Here is a 27,487-nt window from a genome sequence, read left to right on the forward strand (position 1 = left end):
AGGGGGATAGGAGTTGGGGGGTAGCCTGTTTGAAGATTTCCATTCCATATTTTTCATACCTTTTTTTTTTTTTACCATGAGCATGTATCAAATTTTCTACTTCAAAGTAAATCACGCCCATTCTCACAGATGGTGAGACAGTCTTAAAGCACGGAAATGACTTGCTCACACTCAAACAAGAAGCAAGCTGGTGTCCCTGCATGTAAGGGAACGCATTATAGTACTGCACCTTGAATTTGAACCGTAACTCTACCACTACTTGCTGTGTGACCCTGGGCAGGTTTATTAACCACTGTCCCTCTGTTTCCTCACTGTTAAAATGAGGACAATAATCTCTTCTACTAAGAACTGTTTTAAGGGTGAAATGAGAAAATGTATGTCGACTGTTCACCCCAGTGTCTAGGCCAGAGTAGATGATAGTGCAAGACTGTTGTTATTACTGTTGTTGCTTATCACCATTCTCATCAGTTCGGTCCCAGAATCAGGATCATTGTTTGTGGAGAGTATAGGTCATGAGGAGTGCTGAGCAGTGAAGTGGGCTGGGCCTCTGGACCACAGAGGACAGGCCCAGAGGCAGATGTGTGGAGCTCTACTATAAAGATTCCAGCCTAGGTGTCTAGTTTCCACTCAGAGCAGAAGCAAGAACTCCCTCTCCCCGTAGAGGACCATACAGAGAGTCTCTCATCTCGCCACACACTATGCTCTGCCATGCAGTTGGACAATCATAGACTTAGTGGGCTGGCTGGTGCATTTAAGGCCATACTGGTCCACCTTCCATTCTGCCCCTGAAGAGTAAATGCCCAACAAGGAAAAGATATCTGATCCTGTGGAAGGAGCCCTAGTCTGGGAGTGAGCAGTTCCTTACTAGAGTCCTGCTTTTGACCCAATCTTGCTGTGTGATCTGTAGCAAATCCCTTCTGCTCTCTGGGCTCCCATCTCCCCATCTGTGAGTTAATGGGATTGGACAATACTACCACTAACGTCCTATGAGCACTGACATTTTACCCTATGTTTGGGCCCTTACCAAACTTTGAGGGCCCAGAGAAAGACTCAAACCCAAAAAAGGTGGAGTATGGGTTGAGAGGTAAGCAGGGGAAATGGGAGAAGGTTCCCAACTAAGTATTCAGACTCCATCTGGCCAACTTGTCTCTTTAGAGATAGGATTCATTCATTCAACAATATTTATGGATCCCTTCTTGTGTGCCAGGTGCCACAAGATCAGGGTTTGAGTGTGATAATTCTTGAATGGTGACATTCCTTGTGGGTGGCACTTGGATCTGAGCCAGAAGCTTAGATTCAAGATTTGGCTCTGCTTCTTAGTAGCTGTGTTGAGGTTATGAGGTCATTTCTGCTCTCTAAGACTCAGATTCCTCATCTGTAGAATGAGGGTAATCATTCCCATTCAGGGTGATTGAGAGGTTTCCAGTGATATAGGATATAAAACTTGGCACAGTGATAGTGGGTACTCATTTTTATTTTATTTTATTTTTATTTTTTTTAGAGATTTTATTTGTTCTGGGTGAGGGGAGAGAAAGAAGAGGGTCAGAGGGAGAAAGAGAATCTCAAGCAGATTCCATGCTGAGCACAGAGCCTGATGGTGGGCTCAGTCTCATGACCCTGAGATCATGACCTGAGCTGAAATCAAGCACTGGATGCTTAACGGACTGAGCCACCCAGGTGCTCCTGGGTACCAATTTTAAAACAATGATAGGAAAGAGCAGGGTAATCTTGAGTTTGAACTGCCAGTTCAACCACTTATAAGTCATTTGATCATAGGCAAGTGACTGAATTTTCTGAGCCTAAATTGTCTCATTTGAGAAATGGAGTAATAATGATTTTAAAGGAGATACATAAAGACTGGAAACACTGTGAGGAGAGTTATGAGAATTAACTGAGAACACATCAGTGGGGCCCTGAGAACAGTGCCTGGCACATAGTAGGTGCTCAGCAGATTCATTGTCCTGCTCTGAACTTCTCTCTTAGCTGCAGGGATGAGCTGCAGAATACAGCTTAGATCTATTTTTAGCCTGTGCAAGTCCAGCTCATAAAAATACAATCTTGCTCCTTGTCAGCACTTCTGCACTTTTATTTATTGTTCTTGCCAATCCTGGGGCCTCTCCATGTGGGAACCTCTTCATTATTGATAATCCTGGGAAGTAGTATTTTAAATTTTTATGATCTGTACTTTGTGCCATCTGAACCACCATGTATTATCTGGCCTTGCCAGTGAAGAGGGAATATATCCAGACGAGGGGTCCTTTTGGGATGAATAATTTATCCCATTTTCACAATGCCAATTATGTTAAATTATGTTCTTCATATCAGCCACTGACAGGACAATGGGGACTGATGTAAAAATACGAAAAGAAAACAAATTTATATCTTTGCCCACATCCACAATGGTATTTGAAAATCTGGAGGTTCATTTTTCCAAATATTTGTAAAACTCCACTTTAAATGATAAAAAGAGTAGAAACAAATTTTTCCTCTTCTCTCTCCACTCCTCCCTCATTTCTGTTATTAAGAGCTTAGGACTCCATTTTTCCCTACTTTTTTTTTTCTTTTCAACTGCAGAGAATAGAGCCTTTCATTGCAAATATATTTTCTCTTCTCTCTTTCTTTGCTTATGTAAGCTGATTCCTCCAAGGTATAATTAATGATTGGCTAACATTTCTCATGCTTTCCCTTCATAGTACTAAAAAAAAAAAAGTGACTATTGCCATATCTTCGTTTATAGAAGGGAAATGTTTCTGGCTCCCCTCCATGGGAACAGAACACCAAATTTCATGACATGCCCAATATCTGGTTGATTCCAGTAACTCTGTAGGGTTGTATTTCTCCGGTTCTCTACATCTTTCCAGTGTATCTCACTGTGGCCAGAGGCTTAGCCATTACCTGTAATATACATCTGGAAAGCCACTCTATGGTTTATAATCCTTCCTTGGCTTTTCACTGCTTTCAGTTTCATCTTTTAGGATGCTTGGTATGGCATTCAGAGCCTCTGTTTACCCCCTCACTTCACCCGCCCTGTGCTGTGGCCACTCAAAATCACTCATTGTGGCTCCTCCACGTGCCAGCCTCCTGAGTGTTTTCTGAATGTGTGCTGGTATATGCGGTTCCCTTGGTCTAGAAAACTCTTTTCCCTGAATTTGGGGAGGCAAGAATGGAAACAAGAAGCTGGCCAGAGAAACCATTCATGGAAACATCACAGTGTTCTCAATTAGGGTGGTGGCAGTGTGACTGGACAGATGGGTTGATTTGAGAGAAGTTTCTGAGAAACAGGAGCCGGTACTGATGTGGATTTGGAGAGTGAAGGAAGGGGAGGAGTCATGGAAGAATTCCTATATTTGATTTGACATAAGCACTGGCATAGATAATGCTGCTATTTGGGGGGGGGTGACTTGGGGAAGAAATGTTGAGGGGCAGATGGATCTGGGAACCCAAGAGCTTTGCTGCAGACGTGGTATATTTAGGGAGGTTGGTCCAAGGGCAAATGTCCAGTAGGGTAATCTGAATGCTGGCTGAGGTCTGAATTAAGTTAAAAGGATAAGGATGGACTTAGAAGTAATGGGAGTGTGAATACTCAGAGGGTACATGTAGGAGGGAAGTGTGCCAATGACCTCACCCTGAGAAATTCTAACATTGAGAGGTCAAGCAGAAAGGGAGGATCTTGAAAGGGAAATTGAAGAGAGCTAGTCAGTGAACAGGAGAACCAAGAGAGATATGGCTATGGACCCAAGGGAGAAGGACATCTAAAGGGGTAGGGAGCAAACAAGCCTACTACTGAGAGATCAAAGAAGATACCAGAGGACTGTCTACTTGCTCTAGGCAATGGGCAAAGACCTGCTTTTGATGTGGAGATAGGGTTCAAATGAGCTAACATGTCCTTAGGAGGGAAGGGAAGATATTAGGTAGCAACTTGGGTTGCTTTGGGGGAAAATGTGGCTTAGCTAAAGAGAGGAGGAAAAGACTGAGGACCAACTTGGGTCAGGTACCCACTTGACCTGTGGCCTGTGTTTGAACTGGTGGTTTGAGGAGTGGGGTTCTAAAATAAAAATAACCATTAGAAAGTCACTCAGGGCATAAGCAGCCTGTCATAAGGGTTTAGGCAAAGCAGGACATGGATTCAAAGGAGAGCTGTGACCCTAACTCTGCCTAAACTCATCAGCCCTCCATTACTGCAAGTGGTAAATGAGATACTTTAAAAAGAAATAGTACGTACACACACACATATTACAGTTATTTGTGTATTTATTTTAAATATTGTATATAAATTATATAATTAATATGTAAATTTTTCTGTATATATTTGGAACTTGATTTAAATGAAATCATATACAAAAAATTTTGTGTCATATTTCTTTTTTTCAAGGTAATGTTTGTAAGATTCACACTTGTGCGTGGCATTCCGTTTTATGAATAAACCACAATTTATGCATTCTATTAATGGACATTTGGATTGTTCTCAGTTCTGGGATATTATGAAAAAAATGGCTATGAATATTTTTATTTGTATTTTTTGGTGGACCTACAATATTTGAGGTTTTTGTTTTTGTTTTTGTTTTTGTTTTTGTTGTTGTTTTTCTGGCACCAAAGAATCTACTGATTTTTTTAAGCTTATTTAGTATTTGGCCATCTTACTAAAGTCTAATAGCTTTTTAGTTCATTTTTCTTGGACCACATTTTTATCAGATAGAACTTTTTACCTCATATAACAGAAAACCTAACCCAAATTGGAGTAGGGCCCCCAAAATATGTATTTGACCCTGTAACTGCAGAGTTCAATGTGGACTTCAGGCAAGGTGTGATCCAGAGGGCAGTGTGTCATCAGGGCCCATCTCCATTTCTCTCAGTTTCTCTTGGCTCTACCCTCTTTCATATGCCACCTTTGTCTTCATCTTGGCTCCTCCTTATTGTGTCAGAAATTTCTACAGAAGTTTTAGAACTCAAGTCCTCACCACACCAAGCAGAGGAAGAACATGCTCTTTGGGAACCCCCATAAGAGCAAGGAGGCTTCTTTCCCCATCTTCTTAGTCAATATTATCTTGTATCTAATTGGTCCAAACTTTGAGTTAATTAAATTTTGTGATCAAAAGGATAGTATGCCCCGATTGGCTTAACCTAATTAGGGACCATTCCTATCATGAAGGGAGGCATCAATCTCACCAAACCACATGGCTGCCACACAAAGGGCGGTGGTGATTTCCCAAAAGGAATATCTGGGGACTTTTGATCTAAATGGATGTTAGGGAAGCAACCCACAAAATGTTTAATAGGATAATTAGAATGATGTTGCCTGTAATGATTATTCATTGTCTCATTCTGACAGTCATATTTTAAAAGTTCTGTCACCTGTCTCAAAATGTCAGCTATGCATAGGGTCTTTTCAATTTATGTGGAATGATGAAGATGTTTTTGAGCTTTTGGGGAAGGTTTAGAAAAAATGTTTATAGAAATTGAGGGGCAGAGGGAAGGACTAAGAAGCAAATGCTTCTTAACATTTGTTGTGTGATGTGTTGATGCCTGAGATCTGGTGGCTAAAGATCTAGTGGCAAAGGGATCAACCCCAGAGATGGTTGATGGTCAATATGGACTTGACAATGTGGGAAGGAATATCAGTTTCTGTCATTGTACAACAAATTTCCAAAAATATGATATCTTAAAACTGCACAAATATATTACCTTGTAGTTTCTGTAGGTCAGAAGTCCAGGAACAGGTTAGCTGTTTTCTCTGCTTGGGGTCTCAGGGGTCTGAAGTCAAGGCATTGGCCAGGCTGCCCTCTCATCTGGCACTCAGTGTCCTCTTCCAAGCCCACTGAGGTTGTTGGCAGAATTCAGTTATTTGTGGTTGTAGTACTGAAGTCCCCATCATCCTGAATGACCTGGCTCAGCTGAAGTTACTTTCAGCATCTAGAGTCGGCCCTCAGGTTCCAGCTACATGGCCCTCCTGTAACATGTCAGCTTACTTCTTCAAGGCCATCAGGAGAATCCTTCTCCAGTCTGCTATGATGGAGTTTTATAATAGCTTAATGTAATTGTGGGGGTGACTATGCCATCATATACGATTATCCTGTCCACAGTCTTGACGGAGAAGACTATGCTGGACATGTGCACTGGGGTGGGAGCTTGGGGGGCTATCTGAGAATGCTACTTACCATAAAAGGCAAAGGCAGTTATTGCCCCAAGGCTTAGGATCACATGACACACTGATTAGGAAATTCACTCTGCATAGAAATGGATACTGAGATGCATTATAATATATATACACACATACCTATCAAATATATACATACATACAACATGGAGAAATAAGGAAAAGAAATTATAATTCTCAACTTGTGAATATTTTCTAAAAATGTGGATTCAGAATGATCAGACATCTACATTTTCTATACCACCTTATTTATTTATTTAAAATTTTTTATTTGTTTATTCATGAGAGAGACACACACACACAGAGGCAGAGACATGGGCAGAGGGAGAAGCAGGCTCCACTCAGGGAGCCTGATGTGGGACTCGATCCCGGGACTCCAGGATCATGCCCTGGGCCGAAGGCAGGTGCTAAACTGCTGAGCCACCCAGGGATCCCCTCTGTACCACTTTATAACCTGACAGTTGATCTAGTGCTATCCAAAATATTTTGAATCATTAAAATTTGTAGAATAACCTTTAAGTTCACAACATATCTATACGTACGTTACTCCATTTGGCCCTTCCCAGAATGTTTAGTTAGGCAGTAATATAAATATCTAGCCTGTGGGCTATGCTTTAAGTATTGCTTACTTAGCTACATTAATTCTTGATTCTTGCATACCCATGGAAGTTTACATGACAGCAAATAGCAAACCTTGTAGACTACGTTATGTCACACTTTTCTTTCTTTGGCCGTGAGGTTCACTTTGCAGAAAATGTCTTTCCTTGGCTTTCTTACCCAGTAAACTTTTATTTTAGAAGTGGTGGGCTTAGGGGGAGAGGTAGAGAATCTCAAGTAGAATCTCCAATGAGTGCAGAGCCCGATGTAGGACTCAATCCTAGGGCCCTGAGATCATGACCTGACTGGAAACCAAGAGTAGGACAATTAACTGACTGAGCCACCCTGGTTCCCTTCACTCAGTTAACTTTTGTTCATCCATCACTCCCTACCTTTTTTTTTTTCCCCCAGACAAGGAGGTCAGGAGCATGCTTGAACAACATTATTCTTGAGAAGTTCTCATGTTGCTCTTGATGGACTGAGTAGGGAGGACCTACAGGCTGACAGGCCAGGCTCCATTCCACACCTGCTTTGAATATCCATGGAAGAAAATTTGGCAGCACTAAGAGGCAGTGTTCAAATAAGCATTTGTTATTGAATGGTCTGAGTGCTTATCTTGTATTAACTCATTTAAGCCTTACAACAATGCAACGAGGTATTTGTGTTTATTGTCCCACTTTATAGATGAGAAAACAAAGAGACAGAAGGCTTTATAGTGGAACTACTGTTCAAACCCAGTACATACCCTTACACCTTCCTACAGTACTAACAGTATCAGTGTCTGGCCCATAAGATATAATTAAGTGAGATCTGCATGTCAAACGTTCAGTGCCTGCTATATGGTAAGTTTGCAAAGCATGAGACTTATTTTTATTACTTGTGGCAAAGAGGCTTCTGCTTTCCTGTTCTTTGGAATAGGAGATAGAAAGAAAATAAAAGTAACAGAACAACCTACCCCACCTCCCATAAAACCTCACCCTTAATTGGCTACCCCCCACTTTCCTGTTTGAAGGAGCCAGGGCTCACTTCTGTTGTTTAGGAGGAGCAGATGACAGAGAGGAGTAGGACACAAGAGCAGACCTTACATCTGCAAATGGGTTCTAGATGATGGGGCAGGAGAGAAGGGATCAGCTAGATGGGCTGATCCCCAAGCCTTCTGAACCAACATATTTAAATGCCACATGGGAGATGTTCAGTAATAGTAGTCCTTTCCCTAACCCTTTCCTTTTTGAGCTACATTTAGTCAATGGCATGCCTCACAGACATAAAGAATATTCTTCATTGGAGAACTTTTTGCTTGAGTCAGTACACTTGACTGCTATCTCCAGGAACACGTGGTGGGAGTTTTCAGTGAAGATTCAGTTAAATTAAACTCCAGTGAAAAGTAAGAGTGATCATGGTTAGAAGAAAGCTTCCTTTTAGCTGTGACCTTGGACAAGTAGTTTAGTATCTCTAAGCTTCAGTTTCCTTGTCAGAAGAATGGAAATAGTAGTGGTATATAGATAAAGGCATATGAAGTGCTTGATCTAGTTCTGGCACATAATAAATAACTACAAAAATATTACCAATTGTCATCTCATTTAACCCCCAAAACAACCTTGTTAAATAGGGATTATGATTATGATTATTGCCCATATTTTACAGGTGAGGCCCTGAGTCTCAGACAGCTTCTGTGTTACCCCGACACTGTGGCACTTGGCCATGGTTATTGATTATCTGTCAGGTTCTTTTTTCTTCCACTTTGCCTACACAGTGGGCTGGAGTTCCATAAATGTCTTGGCAGGTTGACAGAGTATCTTGATAAGATATTAACCACCTCTGCAAAATATTCAGACTTTAGAAAAGTTTAGAAAAAAGTAAGATGATACAAAAGATTCAAAGACCTTTATGCTTTTATCTGTGCAAGTCTCTAAGTCAAATTGGAATTAAGTATATGTAAAAAGGTTGAGCTACAAGATGTTCATCATAACTTGTTTACATAACCCAAACTGTGGAAACAACCTAAATGTTCAACAATACAGTTACTGGATTAATTGTAGCATATGCATAGGGTGAAATATGCTACATTAAAAGGCAAAATACAATTGTGTATTTGTCTACATAAAAAATGCTAGTATGTTGTTATATGTTAAGAGTAGTTTGAGACGCCTGGGTGTCAGTGGTTGAGCCTCTGCCTTTGGCTCAGGGCATGATCCCAGGGTCTGGGGATCAAGTCCCACATTGGGCTCCCAGGGAGCCTGCTTCTCCCTCTGCCTGTCTCTGCCTGTGTCTCTCTGTGTCTTTCATGAATAAATAAATAAAATCTTTTTAAAAAGTAGGTTGTAATTCATTGAGTATGAATCTGTTGTATAAAAAAGAAAATACGTTTATATAAATATCACACACATATCTAATATATGCGTCTATATGCATATAAAAACATCTGGAAAAGTGTGACCCAAATTGTCACCTGTGGTTATCTCTGTTGGAATGGGGAAGTATGGGTAATTTGAACTCTCTGCTTTCTTGTGTGTTTGAGAGGGAAGTTCTTTGTTTTCTGATCCTTATGCAATGTACAAAAATTCTAGTTACTGAGAAAAAGAAAAGAAAACAAGAAGTGTTTCAAGTTTCCATTTGCGCTAACACTGGTTGAACATTTCAGGTGATTGTGAAGACAAGAACAGAGTATCAGCCTGAACAGAAGAACAAAGGGAAGTTCCGGGTGCCGAAAATCGCCGAATTTACGGTCAGTGTCTTTATGCAAATTGTAAAGATAAGGCTGGCTTCAGCCAGCTCAAGACTCCTGGCACTAGTAGAGCAGGTGCTACTGCTATTTCTATTTAGGATATTTCTAGAGGATTTCTTGAGGTCACACTGTCTGGGTCACTGAGTCTAATCAGATAACAAAAGCTCTGCCTCTTGAGTACTACTTCTGCTCTGGAATGCTCAGATAATTTGATGATTGATAAATGTGCTTCCTTTCTTCTTTTTCTCTTGTCCTTATCTCTCTACATTTCCATCAAAATCTCCAGGAAATATGACAGAAATGTATTTTTAAAACCCTCAAATTTTAGTCAGTGGATGATTGTAACAAAATACAAAAAAGACAAAGGGGGAAAAAAACCTGACTTCTTAATGGAAAAAACCCAAACGGCTGACCATCTATTTCTTGGTGGAGGGGTCATTAGGAGAACTGATAAATATGTATCACTGTGGTAAGTCTCATGAAGGAGTCATGAAACGTGCTCTACAAGAACAAAAGGAGAAACCTCAAGGAAGTACCCTGGAAAAGTCACTTAGGTGGCTGAGAAGAGCACAGCTTGTGCAGAGGCCCTGAGGCTGATCCCAACTCTGAATAAGAATAAAGGCAGTGAGGCTAGGCTCTAGAAGGGGATAGAGAGCAGGCAAATATGAAACCGGAGAAGTAGGCAGAAAACAGACAGTTCTAGGCTGTGTAGACTATATGGAGGAATTTGAGTTGTATGCTAGAAGCATAAAGGAAGCCTCTGAAGGACTTCAAGAAGGGGAGAGAGATGACTTAATTGGGTTTTAAATAAAGCATGTTGGCTTTTATGTGGCCAGTGGACTGTAGCAGGCAAGAGGGAATGTGGGGAGACTATTAGGTTACTGCAATAGTCCAGGTAGAGACAGTGGCTTGAACAAGGATGGTGAACAGATGAAGAGACATGGGAAGACCTAAAAGATACTTAGGAGGCAAAATCAGCCATGGTTTTACTAGAACAAGTGGTTCCTTAGATGGATATTGGAGCAGTCTGACTGGGTATGAGCCCTCTCTCCACCTCATACCAGCCAAATGGCCACCACAAGTCTGCAAACCTCATTTATCAGATGGAGGTAGTAGAAGGGTGGCTGTGAGGGTGCAGTACAGAAGTCATGCAAAGCACTTCGATCTGTACATGGTAAGTACACAACAAATAGTAGCTCTTTAGTGTCAGCCATGACTGGGGGCTTTGAAAGTGAAAACAGCCTTTGGTTGGGTATCTGGGAACTGGAGGGTGTACATGAATAAACATGTTGGTCTGTTCCTGTCCTTCCCTATCTCCCTGCTAAATCTGGGTTTGAGCAGCTGCGTGTGTGAGTCTGAGAGGGACCGTGGCCCCTCTGTATGCATGCCTCAGAGAATGGGTGATCCCTGGACACTGCCACCCTCTTTGAGGGCTGGGGTTGCTCTTATTGTTAGCTATAGCTTCAGTGTCTGGCTCACAGTGTGGGCCCAATAAATATGGACCTGGCCTGAACTGCATCCCTGCAAGAATGTACTCAGAGCTTCAAGGGGAGGTCGAGAGTACCTTGGTGCATAAAGTATCTGTAAGCTGACCTGTGCTCCTGGCAATGGAGACCGTCAAGAATATGCCCAGATTTACATACAACAATGTTTGCTGCAGTGTTATTTAGAAAATCAAGGTATTGGAAATAATGCTACACTTTCAAGAACTTCTTCATGATTCTGTAAATAAAAGCACATCTAAATGATGGACTATTTTAGCAGTTTCTCAAGGTTTCCTTTCTCTCAGAAAGCATTTCTTTTACTCTGAATTATGGGCTTCTGAGATATTTTCATCTTTTTTTTACTGTCCTGTGCTTTCCAAATTTTCTATGACCATGCAGGATTTTGATAATCAGAAAAAAGTAGAATTATTAAAATAATTTTTTAATCAAATAGAGTGTTACAAGCTTCTGATGGAATTATTTCTTATTTATCAGTCGCTTTCCAATGATGGTTATGAAGACACAGAATAATTTGGGCAAATACTTCAGAGGGAAAGTTGAGTGAAGAAAGCCAGGATTAAAATTGTGTTTTCCAGGATTGGAACTATGCAAAAAACCACAAGTAAACATAGGAGAAACGACATGGCAAAAATGTATCAGCATATGCCATCTGTGGCCATGTTACAGAAGTAGTGTTGGATAATTTTTTTTTTATTCTTTGACCACTTTTGGTGATGTTGCTATTTAATCATATTTAACGCCCACAAGCCCCCAGAGACTGACATAACCCTCCATTTCTCGAAGGGGAGCCACGGCTCAGAGCAGTGACGTGATCTGCTCCTCTAGCCAACAAGCAGCAGGGCCAGCACTCAGAGCTGAGCCAAAGCAGCCTTTCTTTCTTAGCCACACCGCCTGCGGTGGTCACTACCCATTCTCACAGAAGTGAGTCAGCTAAGAAGAAAGGAGGGGCTCAGTAAGGTTCTGGGGCTGCAGAAGCCCTCCATGCATCTTGACTCAAGTAATCCTGGGGGTCAGGAAGGAAGGGCATTGGGTTTGGGGGCAGTAATCCTTTGTCAGCACTCATGGTCAGATGTGGGTGAGAGCCCTGCCTCAAGGAACAAAATGAGAGGAAGGGAGCAAATCTGTCTATGTAAAGATGTGAGGATGCATTAGCCTCTTTCTGCTTTCTTAAAGAGAGCTGCCTCTGGGTTGTGTGGAGGATATATCTGTTGGGGTGAGGGTAGCTTGAGGGCCTGGGAGGAGGCTTTGAAGGAGAGTCTGAGGGTCTGAGCTGTTGGCTGCAGCAGGTCTTGGGGGTCCTAGGTGGGCTGTTTTGAAGATAGAATTTATAGGACTTGTTCCTGGTAGGAAGAAGAGGGACAGTTAGGGGAATCCTTGGTGTTTGGCTTGGCTAGTTGGGCTGGCGGATACTCTCCACTCTAGTAGGAACTGGAGAACGTAGGCTGGGGGCGTGCATTGAGTGAGAGGTGCCTGGGGCATATGGGCCCTGCATGATGGTCTAGTCACCCTTGTATGTGAATGGCCTGGGGCTCAGGGTTGAGCTCTGTGCTGGTGAAACCAGAGCTGGAAGTCAGAGAATTCCCAGTTAGTCTTTAAGAGTGTGATGCTTAGGAAACAGTAGCTGGGCTGCCTCCTGAAGATATTGCTCATGGCAGAGGTAGCCATGGGGATGGCAGAGATGCACCTGCCCCTCATTCTAATACCCTCACAGAAGTGGTACAGCTCATTACTTCATATTTCAGAACTGACCTGGACAGAGCAGCTCAAAGCAACGTGAGAGAGAATGAGAGGAGAGAACGGGCAGGGGGAGATGAATTGAGAAAGATTAGCTAAAAGAATTGCCTGAAATTTCTGTCTTTTCTAAAACTAAGAAGGCTCCTGTGAGAGGTCACAGACTTGAGAAGGTGTTCAGCAGGCTATTTGATAAGACAGGAGCATGCAGAAAGGAGCCCCTCCTTCTTTCTTGGTCTTGGAAGCTGGGTGTTCCTCTAAAGCTGATTTTGCCATGGAAGGTGCTGTACAGGGTGCTGGTGCATCTGGCCACACTGGCAGACCTGGTTGTTCCCCAGGCTGGTATGAGAAGGAACTGAATGTTGCATTTAGAGGACAGTGTGTTAGTTTATGACAGGTGTTTTAGGATTTTGGGGCCAGAGTGACCTGAGAAACTAAGATCACAGCTCTGTTACCTCCTAGCTCCATGACCTTGGGAAGGTCCCTTCACCATTCTGAGCTCCTGATTCCTCATCCATAAACCAGGACACACTGTTGACATAACAAATAGTGTAAGTCCTTGGCACACTCTAGATCTTAAAGAATGATCATTTTATTTCTTTCCTGTTCAGAGTCTTTCTTCTCCCTGGGTTCTTAGCTTCTTGCGTAATTAGCCAGCTTTTGACTGTAGGTTGAGACAAACTTGGGCCTTCCCTTCTGGCTTTCCCCCTTGAGAATGTGGCTAGGGAAACATGCAGAATTGTTCGAGGGTGGCCAGTTCAATGTCAGGATTCATGGACAGCCTCTAGCTGTCTACAGTGACCTCTGGACTCACCTCTTTGCCTCCTGGGGAGTGTAGGCAATTTTTTTGGTAGGCTATTTCTCAACACATCAGTTATAACATGAACAATCCTGGTATCTGTTAAAAAATGCTTTTAGTGTGCCTGGCTGGCTCAGTCCATTAAGCGTCTGTCTTTGGCTCAGGTCATGATCCCAGAGTCCTGGGATGGAGTCAGGACTCACCACTGCTCAGCTCAGCAGGGAATCTGCTTCTCCCTCTCCCTCTGCCTGCCACTTCCCCTGCTTGTACTCTCTCTCTCTCTCTCTGTCAAATAAATAAACTCTTTTAAAAAATGCTTTTAATCCACTTTTTAATAACAACCAATAGGTATACCTATTGTTATCCTCATCTTATAGGTAAGAAACCTGATGCTCAGGGAAGTGAAGTGGCTGTCAGGGCCATTCAGCCTGGATGTGTTAGAACAAGATGAGAACCTAACTATATCCCATTCTCTCTGTCACACCTCGATACCATGCTGCCATTCTATGGCTAGCTTGCCTTCTTTCCTTCCTTTTTTTCTTCCCCTTTTTATTTTGTCTTTATTAATATTTTTTCTGGGTTAGGCCAAATGCCTATTCCTGGGAGACACAAACATGCATAAGCCAAAACCCTTGCTTTGGAGAAGCTCACAAATGTGGATTAGTCAAGGACATTCTGGCCACCTTCTCAGCTATACTGTTCCTGTAGGATCAGCTCCTCTGGAATGCTTCCCCTGATCCTCTTAGTTGGGTTTGGTGCCTCCTGTTGGCTCTGCAGGTCACACGGGGGCCTTGAGTGCTGCTATACTGTACCTGGCTGCTGCTGCATGCAGCCCTGCCCCTAGTCTGTGATGCCTGGAGGGCAAGGTCACTCCTGACCTACCCACATCTCCAGTTTCCCAGCTCAGGGCATGGCATAGAGTGAGTGTCTGGTGTGTGGCCACCGGAGGCCCAGTCACTTAGGACTGCTTCAGTATTTGTCTCTGACCATATTCCTATTCAGAGTCCAGAAAGTTTGGCTCTGGAGGCTATGGCCTGGGCAAACTCAAATGGGGGCTGTCCAAGTGCATGGGGAAAGATCTTGGGGATGTCTGAAGATCAGACCCAGAACACAATCAGTGGGAGAAGCCAGAATGGGAGGGGTGCATTAGTGCCAAGGGGCCAGAATTCACCATTCCTGTCAGGCAAAATGGACACATTAACAAGAAGCCAGGTAGGGGGTGAGGGGGAGGGCTGGAAGTGGAAGGGCTGGTAATTCTTAGAGAACAGAGGTCTGTGCATTATTACTAAAAACAAGCAATGATGAACAAACCCAAAATAAACAAAAGTCCAGTTGAAACTTATATGGTGTTGATTTTTCACTATTTCATCTATCACTCAATTCTTTGGATTTCTGCTCTGCTCCAGACCTGTGATTAGTGCCTTTTGTATGTTATATACCTGAAAGATCCCAGCACATGGGGCTGGTGAGCTCATCACCCTGCGTACAGGTGAGGGAAACAGGTGAGGGCTCAGAGAAGCTGGTGATTTCCCCAAGATCCACACTAGGAGGTTATGGGGCTGGGCTGCACTCCCAGGCCCTAAGGAGGGTGTAAAGAGCAGAAAAGCCTGCTTACAGTGGAATGGGAGCTAGACTACCAGTGAGTAGGTTCCTGGGGATGCTGCTGCACCAGCCTACCTGTCAGTTGTTCCATTCCTCCTTCTCCTTGTCTTCTGTCTGGCCAAGGGACAGGACCTTGGCACTCTGTCTCAGGCCTCCGCTCTACTAGCATTCTCTCCCACACCAACATGGGAAAAGACACAGTGCAGTGCCAGAACTAACCTTGACAGGGTCAGTTGCCGTGTCTAAGAGCTCGCAGAGTCCAGGCCTCTCTCCATACTCCAATAACTGTACTTTCCTCTCTGTTCACCCATCCTCTCATGGCCCAGCCTTGTTCTGGGTCCCTCTGCCTCCTTTCTCAAGCTCCTGTCCATTCTTCTCACCACTTCAGAAGAGTACTCTCTGTAAAGTGCATATCCCCTGAGGGCTTTGCCACCTTTAAAGCTCCACTACTCACCTGCCTCTCCCACAAGTTTTCTGACTGCCCAAAGCACTTCCCTTATGATATACTGTATGCCTCCCTGTCTCTGTTTGTGCTGTCCCTTCCAGCTGGAATGCCTTTCCTGCCTTCACCACTGGACATGTTCCCTCATCTCTCAACATCCAAACCAAATGGCCCCTGGCCTATGCCGTCTTGCTGGCTTGCTCAAGCCGTCTGTCCTTCCTCCTTGGGTTTCCTGCACCTGCTGTACTAGCTTCCGTTCTAGGACCAGTTATGTGGCGTTGGCATCATCGACTTACCTGCCATGTCTCTCACTGACTTGGGACTGGATGATATCTTCTTCATCTTTGCACCTCAAGAGCCTTTGCACCTGGCCACATTAGGAACCAAAAGATGCCTTTAATAGCTGAATGAACAGGTGGATGAATAAACAAACAAAAAATCCACCTGGCTGGCCCAGAAACTCTACATTTAAATAACACCAGAGCTCTGGCTGCCTCATTTTCAATATCTTTATTTAAAATCAGGACCTTATCTCTGTTCTTAAGTTTCTTGATGATGACACATTCTCATAAATGTCTTCCTCTTGATGCCACATTCCGAGGGAGGTGAGACCCCATTTATACCTTTGCCATTTGCTTCTGCCAGTTTTTCATCAAAACCCCTGGGGCAGTCTTCCTTGGGTGGGATTCTAATCTTTACTGACAGCAGCAAACGGAGATAAGACATTTTACTTCATTATCTGTTGTCTTGGTTTTTTATTGCTCTCCTATTTTTAAAAATTTTTTTATTCTGAGAAACAGTTTAGGTGAGCTATTAAAAACATTGCCTGCTGGGGTAAGAGAAGAGTCATTATCCGGCATGGAAAGAATCTGCATTATGAGTACTTGGTGGAGAAGGCCATGATAGTATTTGATATTTATTATTGTATTTCTGGCTAGGGTTTTATTGAAAATCAGAATAAAGATGCTGGCCTATGTTTTTCTCTGGGCACTTTCTACAAGAATGATAAAATTGTTATATATATATAACTATATATATATATATAACTATATATATATAACTATATATATATATAGTTATCAATTGGTCATTGAAAAGCAAATGTGGGTTGTTGTGTTTTTTGTTTTTAATTTTTTTTCTAACAAAAACCTCCATGGCGCTGTGTCGGAAGGAATGTGCTCAGGATTTCAGGGAGAGCCTGGGTGGCTCCATGACCACTCCATAGCCCAATAACTAAAGCTGCTCTTATTGGTGCCTTCTCATTCTTGTTGATTCAAACAAACACTGGTAAGTAAATGCTGCAGTAAAGCAAGTGACTTGTTAATATATTTGTTGTACTAGAAGTCTGCTAGAGTTTAGTGAATATTCTTTTTTCCCTTGGGGCTCCTGCAGCTGAGGGCTGGAGCTGCCTTCCACTTTGTCTTGAGGGCAGGTTACTAAAAGTCTGCAAACCATTGTTAAACTGTCGCAACCTATGGCTATGGTTGGGTATGGTTATAGCCAACCATAGTGGGAGTATTTACCCCATGAAAATGAGCAGACAGGACAAATCAGCCCCTTGCACCCCAAGAACAACATGTAAGGCAACATGGAAGAAGGCGGATACATGGGTCAGGGATTTGTGTGAACTAGAACAGGTCACTTCACTGGTCTGAACCTGTGTTTCTCCATCTGTAAAATATAGTGTTGTCTACGTTATAAACCTGGTGTGAAGACCAAGTGAGATAATATAAACCAGCACTGTCCCATGGGAGCTTGTGTAAATGTGAGCTTCCTTTTGTACTTGCATAACAGTTTCATATCCGGGGAGCTGGTCATTTGACCAAATGGAATGTATCCACCTAGGTGGAACCTCCAGTGGGCAGCCCTGCCTCATTCCATCTCCATAGGACCTCCATCTCAACTGACATTGCCCTGGCACATCTGTCCCTTCTCACTCACCCTTTCCATGGTATCAGCATTTGACCTTTCATCTCCATCCCACCTACTTCCACTCATGATGAACAACATAAGATTGGATCATTGATCTTGCTTGAAAAATCTTCAGTGTCTCCCCACTTCCTACAGGCAAAACATGAGGTCCTTAGCATGGCATTGCAGGCTTGGCCAAAGCTGGGCCTTGCTTCTAGGTCCAGTCCCTCTGCCACTGATCTTCTGTACCCCCAGGACTTCAGCCTTCTCATGGTCCTTTAAAGTTAACATGCCTTTTCTCATCTCCAGGTCTTTGCCTATGCAGTTTCCCCTCTCCTGTATCCCATGTTCTCTGCCTTGTGACCCAGCTCAAATGTCAGCTCCAGTGGAAACCAGTCCTTGATTCCCCAAGTCAGTTATCATCTGGGAGTCCCACAGTCCCAGCATAACCTTCAGTACCTATACCTGTCACTGCTTGGGCAGGGTTCCTCTGCTGCCTGGCTGGGTTGCTGAAGGTAGCACTGAAGGCAGGGCTTCGTAATGTTTTCTCAAATCCCAAGAGGGGGGTAATAAGAGGAAGATGTTCATGGAAAGTACAATAGTATTTACAAATTAAAATTTGTACTTAATAAATAACAATAACTAGTTTGCTAGTAGTTTTCCATCTCATCTTTACTGTAGCTCATGAAGTAAGCATCATTTTTGATGGACAGAGGAGAAAACTGAGGATCAGAGAGGTTAGTTGAGGTATTCAAGATCACACAGCCAATAAGGGGCAGAATCAGGCTTTTTTGACCCAGAATGGTATGTGTGACTCTGGGTGTTTTTGAATGTATATGTGAGTGTGTGTAGGTACTCTTTTGTCTATATCCATCTTCCAAATTGGGAAAACCTGCACATTTTGGGAATTGGCGAAATTAAGCTAAACTGAAAAGTGGTTGTTAAAATTCTAAATTTTGCCTCTCCTTGCTATTTGCCAAGAATTAGGCTAATTTTGCTTTGGCTCTTTTCTTCTTTCTTTTCTTTGAATACTCTGGCCAAGCCCTGAAGCACGTTGATCCAAAAAAGAAAAAAAGAGAAGCAAAATCTCCCAAGGGAGAATTGCCATTTTCCTTACCCTTTGTCATGTGGCTTGCCTCATGGTCCCATCACATGGTGGGAGGGTTAATCTCCTGACTTTCTCGCTCTCTGGGCCTCCACTGCTGCAATGCATGATTATATTAAATGTGATTTAAAAAAAAATTATGGTGTTTAAGCTCCTGGAACTGTCAGAGGCAGACAGGTCCTAACAAAGTGACTGTATGTGCAGCTTGTGTGTCACCACCATGTTCTATAATTATAAGAAAACTAGTTGTCATAGCAACTGCCATAGAGGCCTAGCTTCCTCCTGGCGATGCTGACAAGCTCCTCAGCTCCGTGATCCGAGAAATTGGGAGGGAATTTGGTTCTCTGAGGACATTCAACTCTTACTTGGGTGTTAATCGTGAGCTCATTCTAATTCTCCACAACTTGAACTCAGTCATGTTATGCAGTTTGACAAATGTGGGTTCGAATCTGGTTCTAGAACTCACAGGCTGTTTGACCTTGGGCAGATCACTTCACCTCCATGAGCCTAAGTTTCCTCTTTTGCAAAATGGGGATCTTAATGTCCACTTCAGGAGATTGTTACAATAATTATGTTTGTGAACTGCCTGTCAGGGGGCTTGGCACACAGTAGCCCCTGATATAAATTAGACATGTTCCCCTTAACCTCTTCACTGTGAACAAATGAAAAATGCTGAATTAGAGAGGGTGGTTGTTTTGCTAGTAACAGAATTATAATAATAATAGTTTTGGTAGCATTTGTGGCTAGAAAACCAAATATGTAAATAGAAATTCTAGGATGCTCTGTGTATATGAGGGAAAGAAAGAGATGGAAAGAGAAGGGAGAGAAAAGACAAATGAATATGCAGCTAGGTGAAATTGACAAAATGAAACTTTTACCAATTTTTTAACTACATTTTTTTGAAGCTAAGAAAAAGACTTCTAGTCTCCAAAAATCTCTAACCTGTGTGAGGAAACCTAGCTTCTAGTCTTAGTCTCTGGACCTCAGTTTTCCCATCTGTAAAATGAGGCAGTTGGGTGGGATGGCCCCCAAGGGCCCTCCTGTCTTTGATGTTCTTACAGTGGTTCTCAAGTAGGGATGGTTTTGCAACCAGGGGACATTTGGCAATGTATGGGGACATTTACAATTGTCACAACTGTGGTGTGTGTGCACACATGTTTGTGCATACTATTGACATTTAGTAGGTATAGGCCAGAGATGCTGCTACACATCCTGTAATGCACTGGATGACCCCTACAATGAAGAATTATCCTGCCCCAAATGTCATGAGTGCCAAGACAGAAACATTACTCTAGGACTTACCATGTTTATTGGTCTAAAAACAAGAATCATGCCACTGTTGCCCCATTGAGATGTGTCAGCTTTGTAGAGTATTCAGTTTCTTATCCTAGCCATATCCTGGAGATTTGAAGCCCTAGAAGTTAGTTAAGGTAAAGACAAAGAATTCTCAAGGTCCCTGGGGCTCAATAAATAATGAGATGGCCTTGGGAGGTGGGAAAAATATGGTCCTGTTGAATTTTCTTTTTCCTGGGTACTGCATAACTCTAAACAGACCAAATGTGATTGTTTTATGGGCAAACAGAGTGCAATTTTAGACTCATAAATAGTTTTATTATTATTTCTCTATAGAGGATAAAAATAAGTCTTGTATATATTTCAACTGCACCCCCATTTCCAGGTTCAGCCTTTGATTTTGACATTCTAAGTCATAGCCATTGTGTGTCTCTTCTCAGAGCCATTGTGATCACTTGTTACTCCTGCTTAAAATCATTTTGGGGCTTTCCCTTGCTTTCAGAGTGACATCTGAACCCCTTAGTTTTTGTACCTGGTTCTCCGAACCTGTCTTTTGCTCATCTCTTCAATCTCTCCTCCTTCCTGCCTCCACACTCCTCCCACCAACTTACATTACCCATGGAATCCTGGGCATACTCTACCCTATCTCCTCCACTCCTCAGCTTAGCTGTTTCCTGCACCCTGAATACTTCCTCTCCCCCACGGTCTAGTGCACACCTGTTAATCTCATTGGCCTGTTCAAACATCACCTTGTGGGTGAAGCCCGTCCTAGTACCCCATCCTCTCTTCCCCACCTTCAGATGTAGAACTATTTCCTCTGAGGTCTTCCTCACTAGAGAGAGCCTGTCAACTTGACCTCCTCATGCAGTTATTTCCTTACCTGCGATTTTCCATGGCCTTGTGAAAGCCTGGGCTCTTGGAGACAGATGCCACCCCTGGCTGAGTGCTACATCCCCTATGGCTATTGACCCTGGGACCTTGAAAACAATAGGTGGCCAGTTACTCTTAAATAAGAGTAACACACCTACATGTGCAAAATTCCCACAATGTAGAAAAGGCATAAACTGAAAAATGTCTCCTTTTCTCTCCTTTCGTAATCCTTCTGACTTCAAATACCCATCATCTATGTATGTGGAAGCCTCCAGCCAGATGTGGCTATAGTCATTTAAATTTATCAAAATGAAATAAAATTCAGAATTTAATTCCTCAGTCTCACAAACTACATTTTGAGTATTCAATAGCCACAGGAGTCCAGTGACTACATATTGGATAGCTCAGATTTTCAGGACTGTTTCCATCATTGCAGACAGCTCCATTGGATGGCTCAGGAATAGTTTGTGTTCCCATCTAGAGACATTTTATACATGTCAGCATATATAGATATATATATGCATCTATACATTTGATATCCTTTTTGTTTTCTCAAATGGAACCATTTTATATATATTCTTCTGTGCCTTGCTTTCTTTTTTTCTCTTAATAATATAGCTCAGAGGGCAGCCCAGGTGGCTCAGTGGTTTAGCACCACCTTCAGCCCAGGGTGTGATCCTGGGGTCCCGGGATTGAGTCCCACGTCTGGCTCCCTGCATGGAGCCTGCTTCTCCCTCTGCCTGTGTCTCTGCCTCTCTCTCTCTCTCTCTCTCTCTCTCTCTCTCTCTGTGTGTGTGTCTCTCATGAATAAATAAATAAAATCTTTAAAAAAATATATAACTCAGAGATCTTTCCACATCAGCACATTGAGATCCTTTTTTGTTCTTGTTAATTACTGTAGACTGAGGGTATTCATAATCTTTCTTAATCAGTCTCTTATTCTTCTAGCTTTCGGTCTTTTGTTGTTAAAAACCCTGCTGCAGTGAACTTCCTAGTGTTTGTATCTCCATACACATACACACACATCTTTCATATATTTTACAAGTATATCTGTAGGCTGCGAGAAGCTTCATTTTACACGCTTTACCAGAGAGTCTGTGGATCTTCAGCTTTAATAGATTTGGCCAAATTAACTACTCATACTTTTCCCACCAACCTATACTTCCTCCGTCATGCCTACAAGTGTGTTCTTCCCCACATTGCTAGTCTTAACAATCTTTAAAAGCTTTACCAATCTGATATATAGAAAATGGCACCTCACCTTTGTTTAAGTTTGTGTGTCTTTCATTATCAGTGAGATGGAGGCCCTTTCTGTGTACTAATTGATTGACCTTTACTTCCTTCCTGGAAAACATCCTATTTGGTTGGACCATTTGCTGTTCCTTCTTACTGATTTGTGTGGCCTCTTCCCAAAGTTAAGAACTCAGTCATTCTCACTTATTCGGTACTTTCTTAGTTGCCCTTTGCCTTTTGGTTTTGTTTATGGTATAACTCTTTTTTTTTTTTAAGGCTGCAAGATTTCCTACTTTTGCTTTATCTTAATCACCAACTCCAGAAGGCATAAAGGAAAATATTGATACATTTGACTCTAAAAAAAAAAATCGAGACCTTCTCCTACCCTAAACTCGTGTTTCCTTCTGGTACTTTTATGATTTTATTTTCTATGTTATAGTTTTGATCCATCTGGAATTTGCAAAGAGTAAGGTAAGACTCCAACTTTCTTTCTTTATGAATGGTGGTTTGCCACTTGTTCTACATTGGTTAACCCTTCCTCTCTCTGACTTGGCATGCCACCATTTTTATATACTGCATTCCCATTTGTATTTTAGTTTACTTCTGGATTCTCTTTTCTTCCATTGATCTGACAATTATTTGATATTGAAAATTGAGACAATACCAAATTGCCTCATTACATAGTTTTATTTATTTTTAATTTATTATTATTATTTTTAGTAGGCTCCACCCTGGGCATACAGCCCAATGTGGAGCTTGAACTCACAACCCTGAGATCAAGACCTGAGCTGAAATCAAGAGTCAGACGCTTAACTGACTGAGCAACCCAGGTGCCCCTCAATGACATAGTTTTATAATGTATCTTACAACCTGTGTAAACTGTTCTTCTCTTATTCCTTTGACTTTTCAGAAATCCTTTATCCATTCTAGCATGTGTGCTTTTCCAGATAAATACAAATATATATTTTAGGTTCTAAAAACTCATGCTACTTTTTCATTTGGGGTTTAAGGATTTGTAGATTAATTTGAAGAGAAGCTACATCTTTAAAACATTGAGTCTATGTAGATACACAAATTTTACTTTGCGTCTGCTGAAGTCATTTTTAGAGGTTCTAGTTGAACTTTAAAATCATCTTTACAGTTCTTATTAAATTTATTCCAAAGCATTTTATCTACTTTTTGTTGATATTATAAGAGGGACCAAAAAGGGCTCAATCTCATGACCCTGAGATCACGACCTGAGCTGAAACCAAGAGTCAGATGCTTAAGCAACTGTTAACATCCAGGTACCCCTTTGTCATTTTTATTTTGAGGGATTTTTTTATCCCCAAATGCCTTTTCTGCATGTATGGTGAAGATCATATGGTTTATCTTCTTTGGCCTGATATTATGGTAAATTATATGAGTAGATTTTTAAATACCAAGCCATTCTTACATATTCACATTTGGTCATGGTGTACTGCTGAATTCTGTTTGATACTATATTCTTTGGAAATTTTGCTTTAGTAATGTTGTGAGGTTGTATTGAGTAATTTTATGTGTGTGCTATCTTTCTCAGGTATGGTATTATCATGCTGCCTTGTAAAGAAAATGTATATGCCTTTTTCTTTCTCAGTGCTCTAGAAAATTTGAAAGAATAGAGAAATATTCTGTTTCTTTGAGGTTTTTTTTTTCTTAAAGAATTAACACATAAAGTCATCTGGCTTAGTGTTCATTGGGAGGGTATGGGTAGTTTTCAGTAAATATATGAAGAACTAATACACAAATTTCATTTGTACCCAGATTCCTCTATAAAGCTTTGAAAACTTATCTTTTGAAATGTGCCCATTGTCATTCTCTTGATTGTAACTCACTTCAACAATTTTTCTCTAAGTGGCCCTATTCTGTAAATAAATATTTACAGAATAGCCACCATGACCCAGGCTTTGAGGTAGGTGATGTGGATGATTCATGGAAGTACCAGACGTGGCCCACAATCTGATGTTATCAGCATACAGCTAAAACCTCCATTCATGGGCATTTATTTGATTTTTAAAGCAACATAATTTATCATTGAATATTAATATACAGCTCAGAGCTGTATATAGAGCTCAGGGCTCTGTATTTACAGTTTACCCTTTAGGCATACATGAATTATATTTGGCTTTGGAGTGCAACATCTCACTCCATCATACAGCAAATTGTCTCTCCTTCTTGTGTTGGAGCCTGCTGCCATCTCTGATGCTGGTCTGCATAGTAGGGCGGCATTGATCTTCAGTGGGTGGAGCTCTTGGTGTTACTTCTCTTTATTTCCCTGAGCTAGGTTTTTTTTTTTTCCTTGTAAAATAGAGATACCAATCTTGTTTTATGATACTTAGATGGGAAAAACATTTGTAAAACATCAAAATGAAATAGGCACCCAGTAAACCTGGGTTTATCTCCTTATTCTGATATTTCCCCAAATATCTAGCTCACTAGGAGGCTGTGAAGAAGCCACTCATGGAATATATGTTCAGGTCTGGATTAATTTTAGAGCACTTGACTGGTCTTCCTACCTCCTGATTTCATCACCTCCAATTCAATTTCCATCCAAACTGCCAGAGTAATATTTAATGCTCAAATGGAACCACATCAGTGAGTACTGGATATTAAACACATATTAGCTCTCTGGTTCTCCCAATAAACTCTAGTCTGACACCATGCTCCTTCTGGAGTATGTTTACCTTTCAAGCTTCCCCTTTCAGCGTCATGTAGCATCCAGACCCCCATACCTTTGCACTGGCTGTTCTCTCTGCCCACATCACCCTTTCCCCTCTCCTTCCAGACTGGCTCAGGAGCCCTCTTGCCTGGTGCTGTCTTTATCATGGCTTGTCTTCTAAAGGGCTCTCCTGCAGGTAGAGACTACATATCTGTCATCCCTATGTCCCATCTACCTGGCCCTGGGTCTGCTATGGACTAGGTGTTCTGCCAGTATCTGTTGTTAGGTGCATGATTAGTCTTTGAGTTACATGCTAAAATATGAATGAGATTTTCCCCATTTCATTTCTCAGAGGAGCCCTGAGGAAATAGTTCTCTAAAACATGAAAATGAGGCCAGGAAAATCAATTGCATTTCTCGGCTGCAGGAGATGACGGAAAAGCATGACTTTCGTGAGCCTCCCAGGGCACGGCACTATAATGGGGAGTTGGAGGCACCTTTCATTTAACGTGGATTTCAAGCAGGGCCCAAGCTGGAACTCACAAACCATTCAGCCACCCACAGCTCATGAAATTCAGAAGCAGGCATGCTTGAAAAGCCCTGAGACGCCTTGCACAGCTCCTTTCTTCTTTTTAAGTAATAATGAGCTGGCTGGGCAAACTTACCAATGACTTTACAGTTAAACACCCATCCTCCAAGATTCCTCTTTCAATAAGTGGATGGGGCAAAAAGGCCAGAGAAGAGACAGGAGGGCAAATATTGATGGAGTGTCTTCTGGGTTCCGGGCACTGTGCTTGCTGTCTTAACATCTCCAGGACCTTCCCAACTACCCTGTGATGGGGACATTACTGTCATCACTCTCTTTGTATAGAGGAAATAACTGAGGGTGAGAGAAAGGTGACTTGTCCAAGGCCACACAAATCAGATAGGAAACATCTGTGCATCTTCTGAGCAATCAGCTTGTTTTTATCTTTTGGACTCTGAATGTTCTAACAGATCCAGTTCCTTTCTTTAGTCAGGCTGCTAGTAAACATTGAGCCGATTTTTGCCCTCCTGTTCTGAGTATGGGCACTGTTATAACACCTGCTTCCAATTTATGCCCATCTTTGTTCCTTCCACTATATCATTACCATTTTCTTCATCTGTAAAATGGGGATAATCATAATAATACCTATCAAAAAGGATTGTCATGAAGACTCACTGGAGAAACCAGGTAATGTTCTCAAAGAAAACTTTGGCACATTGTGAGCACTCAATGAATGGTTGTGATTGCTAAAACATGTAGCTCGTAAGTTCCGTTAAATCATTTCTGGAAAAAGATAGAGGGTGAAATAAAAATCAGATGAATAAAACTAGTTAGATGGCATTTATTTACTCAGCATAGATTTATTAAACACTTACTGTAGTCAAGCCCTGGCCTGATGCAGGGGCTGTCTAGATGAATCCTCAAGGCTGGGGAGCCTCAAGAAACAAATGGCACAAATGTCAAACTGGCTTTTTTAGCCACGGAGACTGTCACTAAGAACATTCTACACTCTGAATTTTCTGCCCTGCTTGATTTCTGTTTCCAGGAAGCAGCCCTGACCTGAAGGGCTGCTTTAGTTTTCTGTAATCCTGCAAAGAGGGCATATAGGAAATGACACTGACCCTTCACTCTGGGTCATGATTCCCAACTCATCCTACTGGGACTGCTGGGAGGGGTAGGACTCAGGTCACTGTTTTTTTTGTTTGTTTGTTTTGTTTTGTTTTGTTTGTTTTCAAGAATTTTTTTAATAATAAATTTATTTTTTATTGGTGTTCAATTTGCCAACATACAGAATAACACCCAGAGCTCATCCCATCAAGTGCCCCCCTCAGTGCCTGTCACCCATTCACCCCCACCCCCCGCCCTCCTCCCCTTCCACCACCCCTAGTTCATTTCCCAGAATTAGGAGTCTCTCATGTTCTGTCTCCCTTTCTGATATTTCCCACCCATTTCTTCTCCCTTCCCTTCTATTCCGTCTCACTATCATTTATATTCCCCAAATGAATGAGACCATACAATGTTTGTCCTTCTCCGATTGACTTATTTCAGGTCACTGTTGAATAAGCACACCAATGGGGGCCCAGATTGCAATCCCTGTGGGGAACTCAGCAGAGGGAGGGTAATTTCATTAGGTTCCAAGCCCTTGTTTTAGTGTTCTGCAGAGAGGTCTCTCTGTGGCTCTGCAGGCTGGTTGTGTGCTCAACCTTGTGTGTCTACTGGATGATTTGCTTGTCTTTGTAGAGTCAGAACAATTTATAAGGGACATACACTTCTATTATTTGGAACTAGAGAGAGTGGGCGAGATGCAAGGGTCTGATTCCTGCCCCAAGAGCACCATGCAAAACTTAATTAAGGCTCTGACTCAGCAGACCATTTTGATGAAATTAAGAGGTTCAGCTAAGCATCAACTATTTCAGTGACAGGAAGTCAAGCAGTTGGCTCTACAGGCCACTGCTTAAGGAATGTATTTCAGTAATAATGACAGAAGTGATATCCAGCATTGTTGGAAGCTTTGGGAGTCTTTGGGAGTGCTTCCAACATGCCTGGTTTGTAGCTGTTATGATAATTCCATTTTTGCAGATAGGAGATTTAGTCTCAGAGAGGTGGCACTACTTGCTTAAGGTCACACAGCCAGAAAATGGTGGAGCAGAGACTGGCTCCTTCTCCCACCTCCCACTGCTTCCCTTTTAAGCCCTTGCATCCCAGTCTCTGTAAAGCTGAAACTATAACTACTATACCCTTGTACCCTAGTGACTTGGAAGCCTTTTGTTTTCTTCATAATAAATTAAAATTATAATCATGGCAGCAGTAAATCAACT

General features: G+C 42.1%; 1 protein-coding gene across 6 annotated transcripts in view; it reads left to right on the top strand.

Annotated features, from left to right (window-relative positions):
- NSG2 (neuronal vesicle trafficking associated 2) overlaps nt 1-27,487 on the top strand; it is a 106,696-nt gene that overhangs the window by 58,027 nt on the left and 21,182 nt on the right. For all 6 annotated transcript variants that reach the window (XM_055325440.1, XM_055325441.1, XM_055325444.1 and 3 more), the window contains one exon: nt 9,393-9,476. In XM_055325440.1, the coding sequence (XP_055181415.1) occupies nt 9,393-9,476 (84 nt within the window). The remainder of the gene's footprint in view (nt 1-9,392; nt 9,477-27,487) is intronic.

Source organism: Nyctereutes procyonoides, unplaced genomic scaffold (assembly GCF_905146905.1).
Source record: "Nyctereutes procyonoides isolate TBG_1078 unplaced genomic scaffold, NYPRO_anot_genome, whole genome shotgun sequence".
Lineage (NCBI taxonomy): Eukaryota > Metazoa > Chordata > Mammalia > Carnivora > Canidae > Nyctereutes > Nyctereutes procyonoides.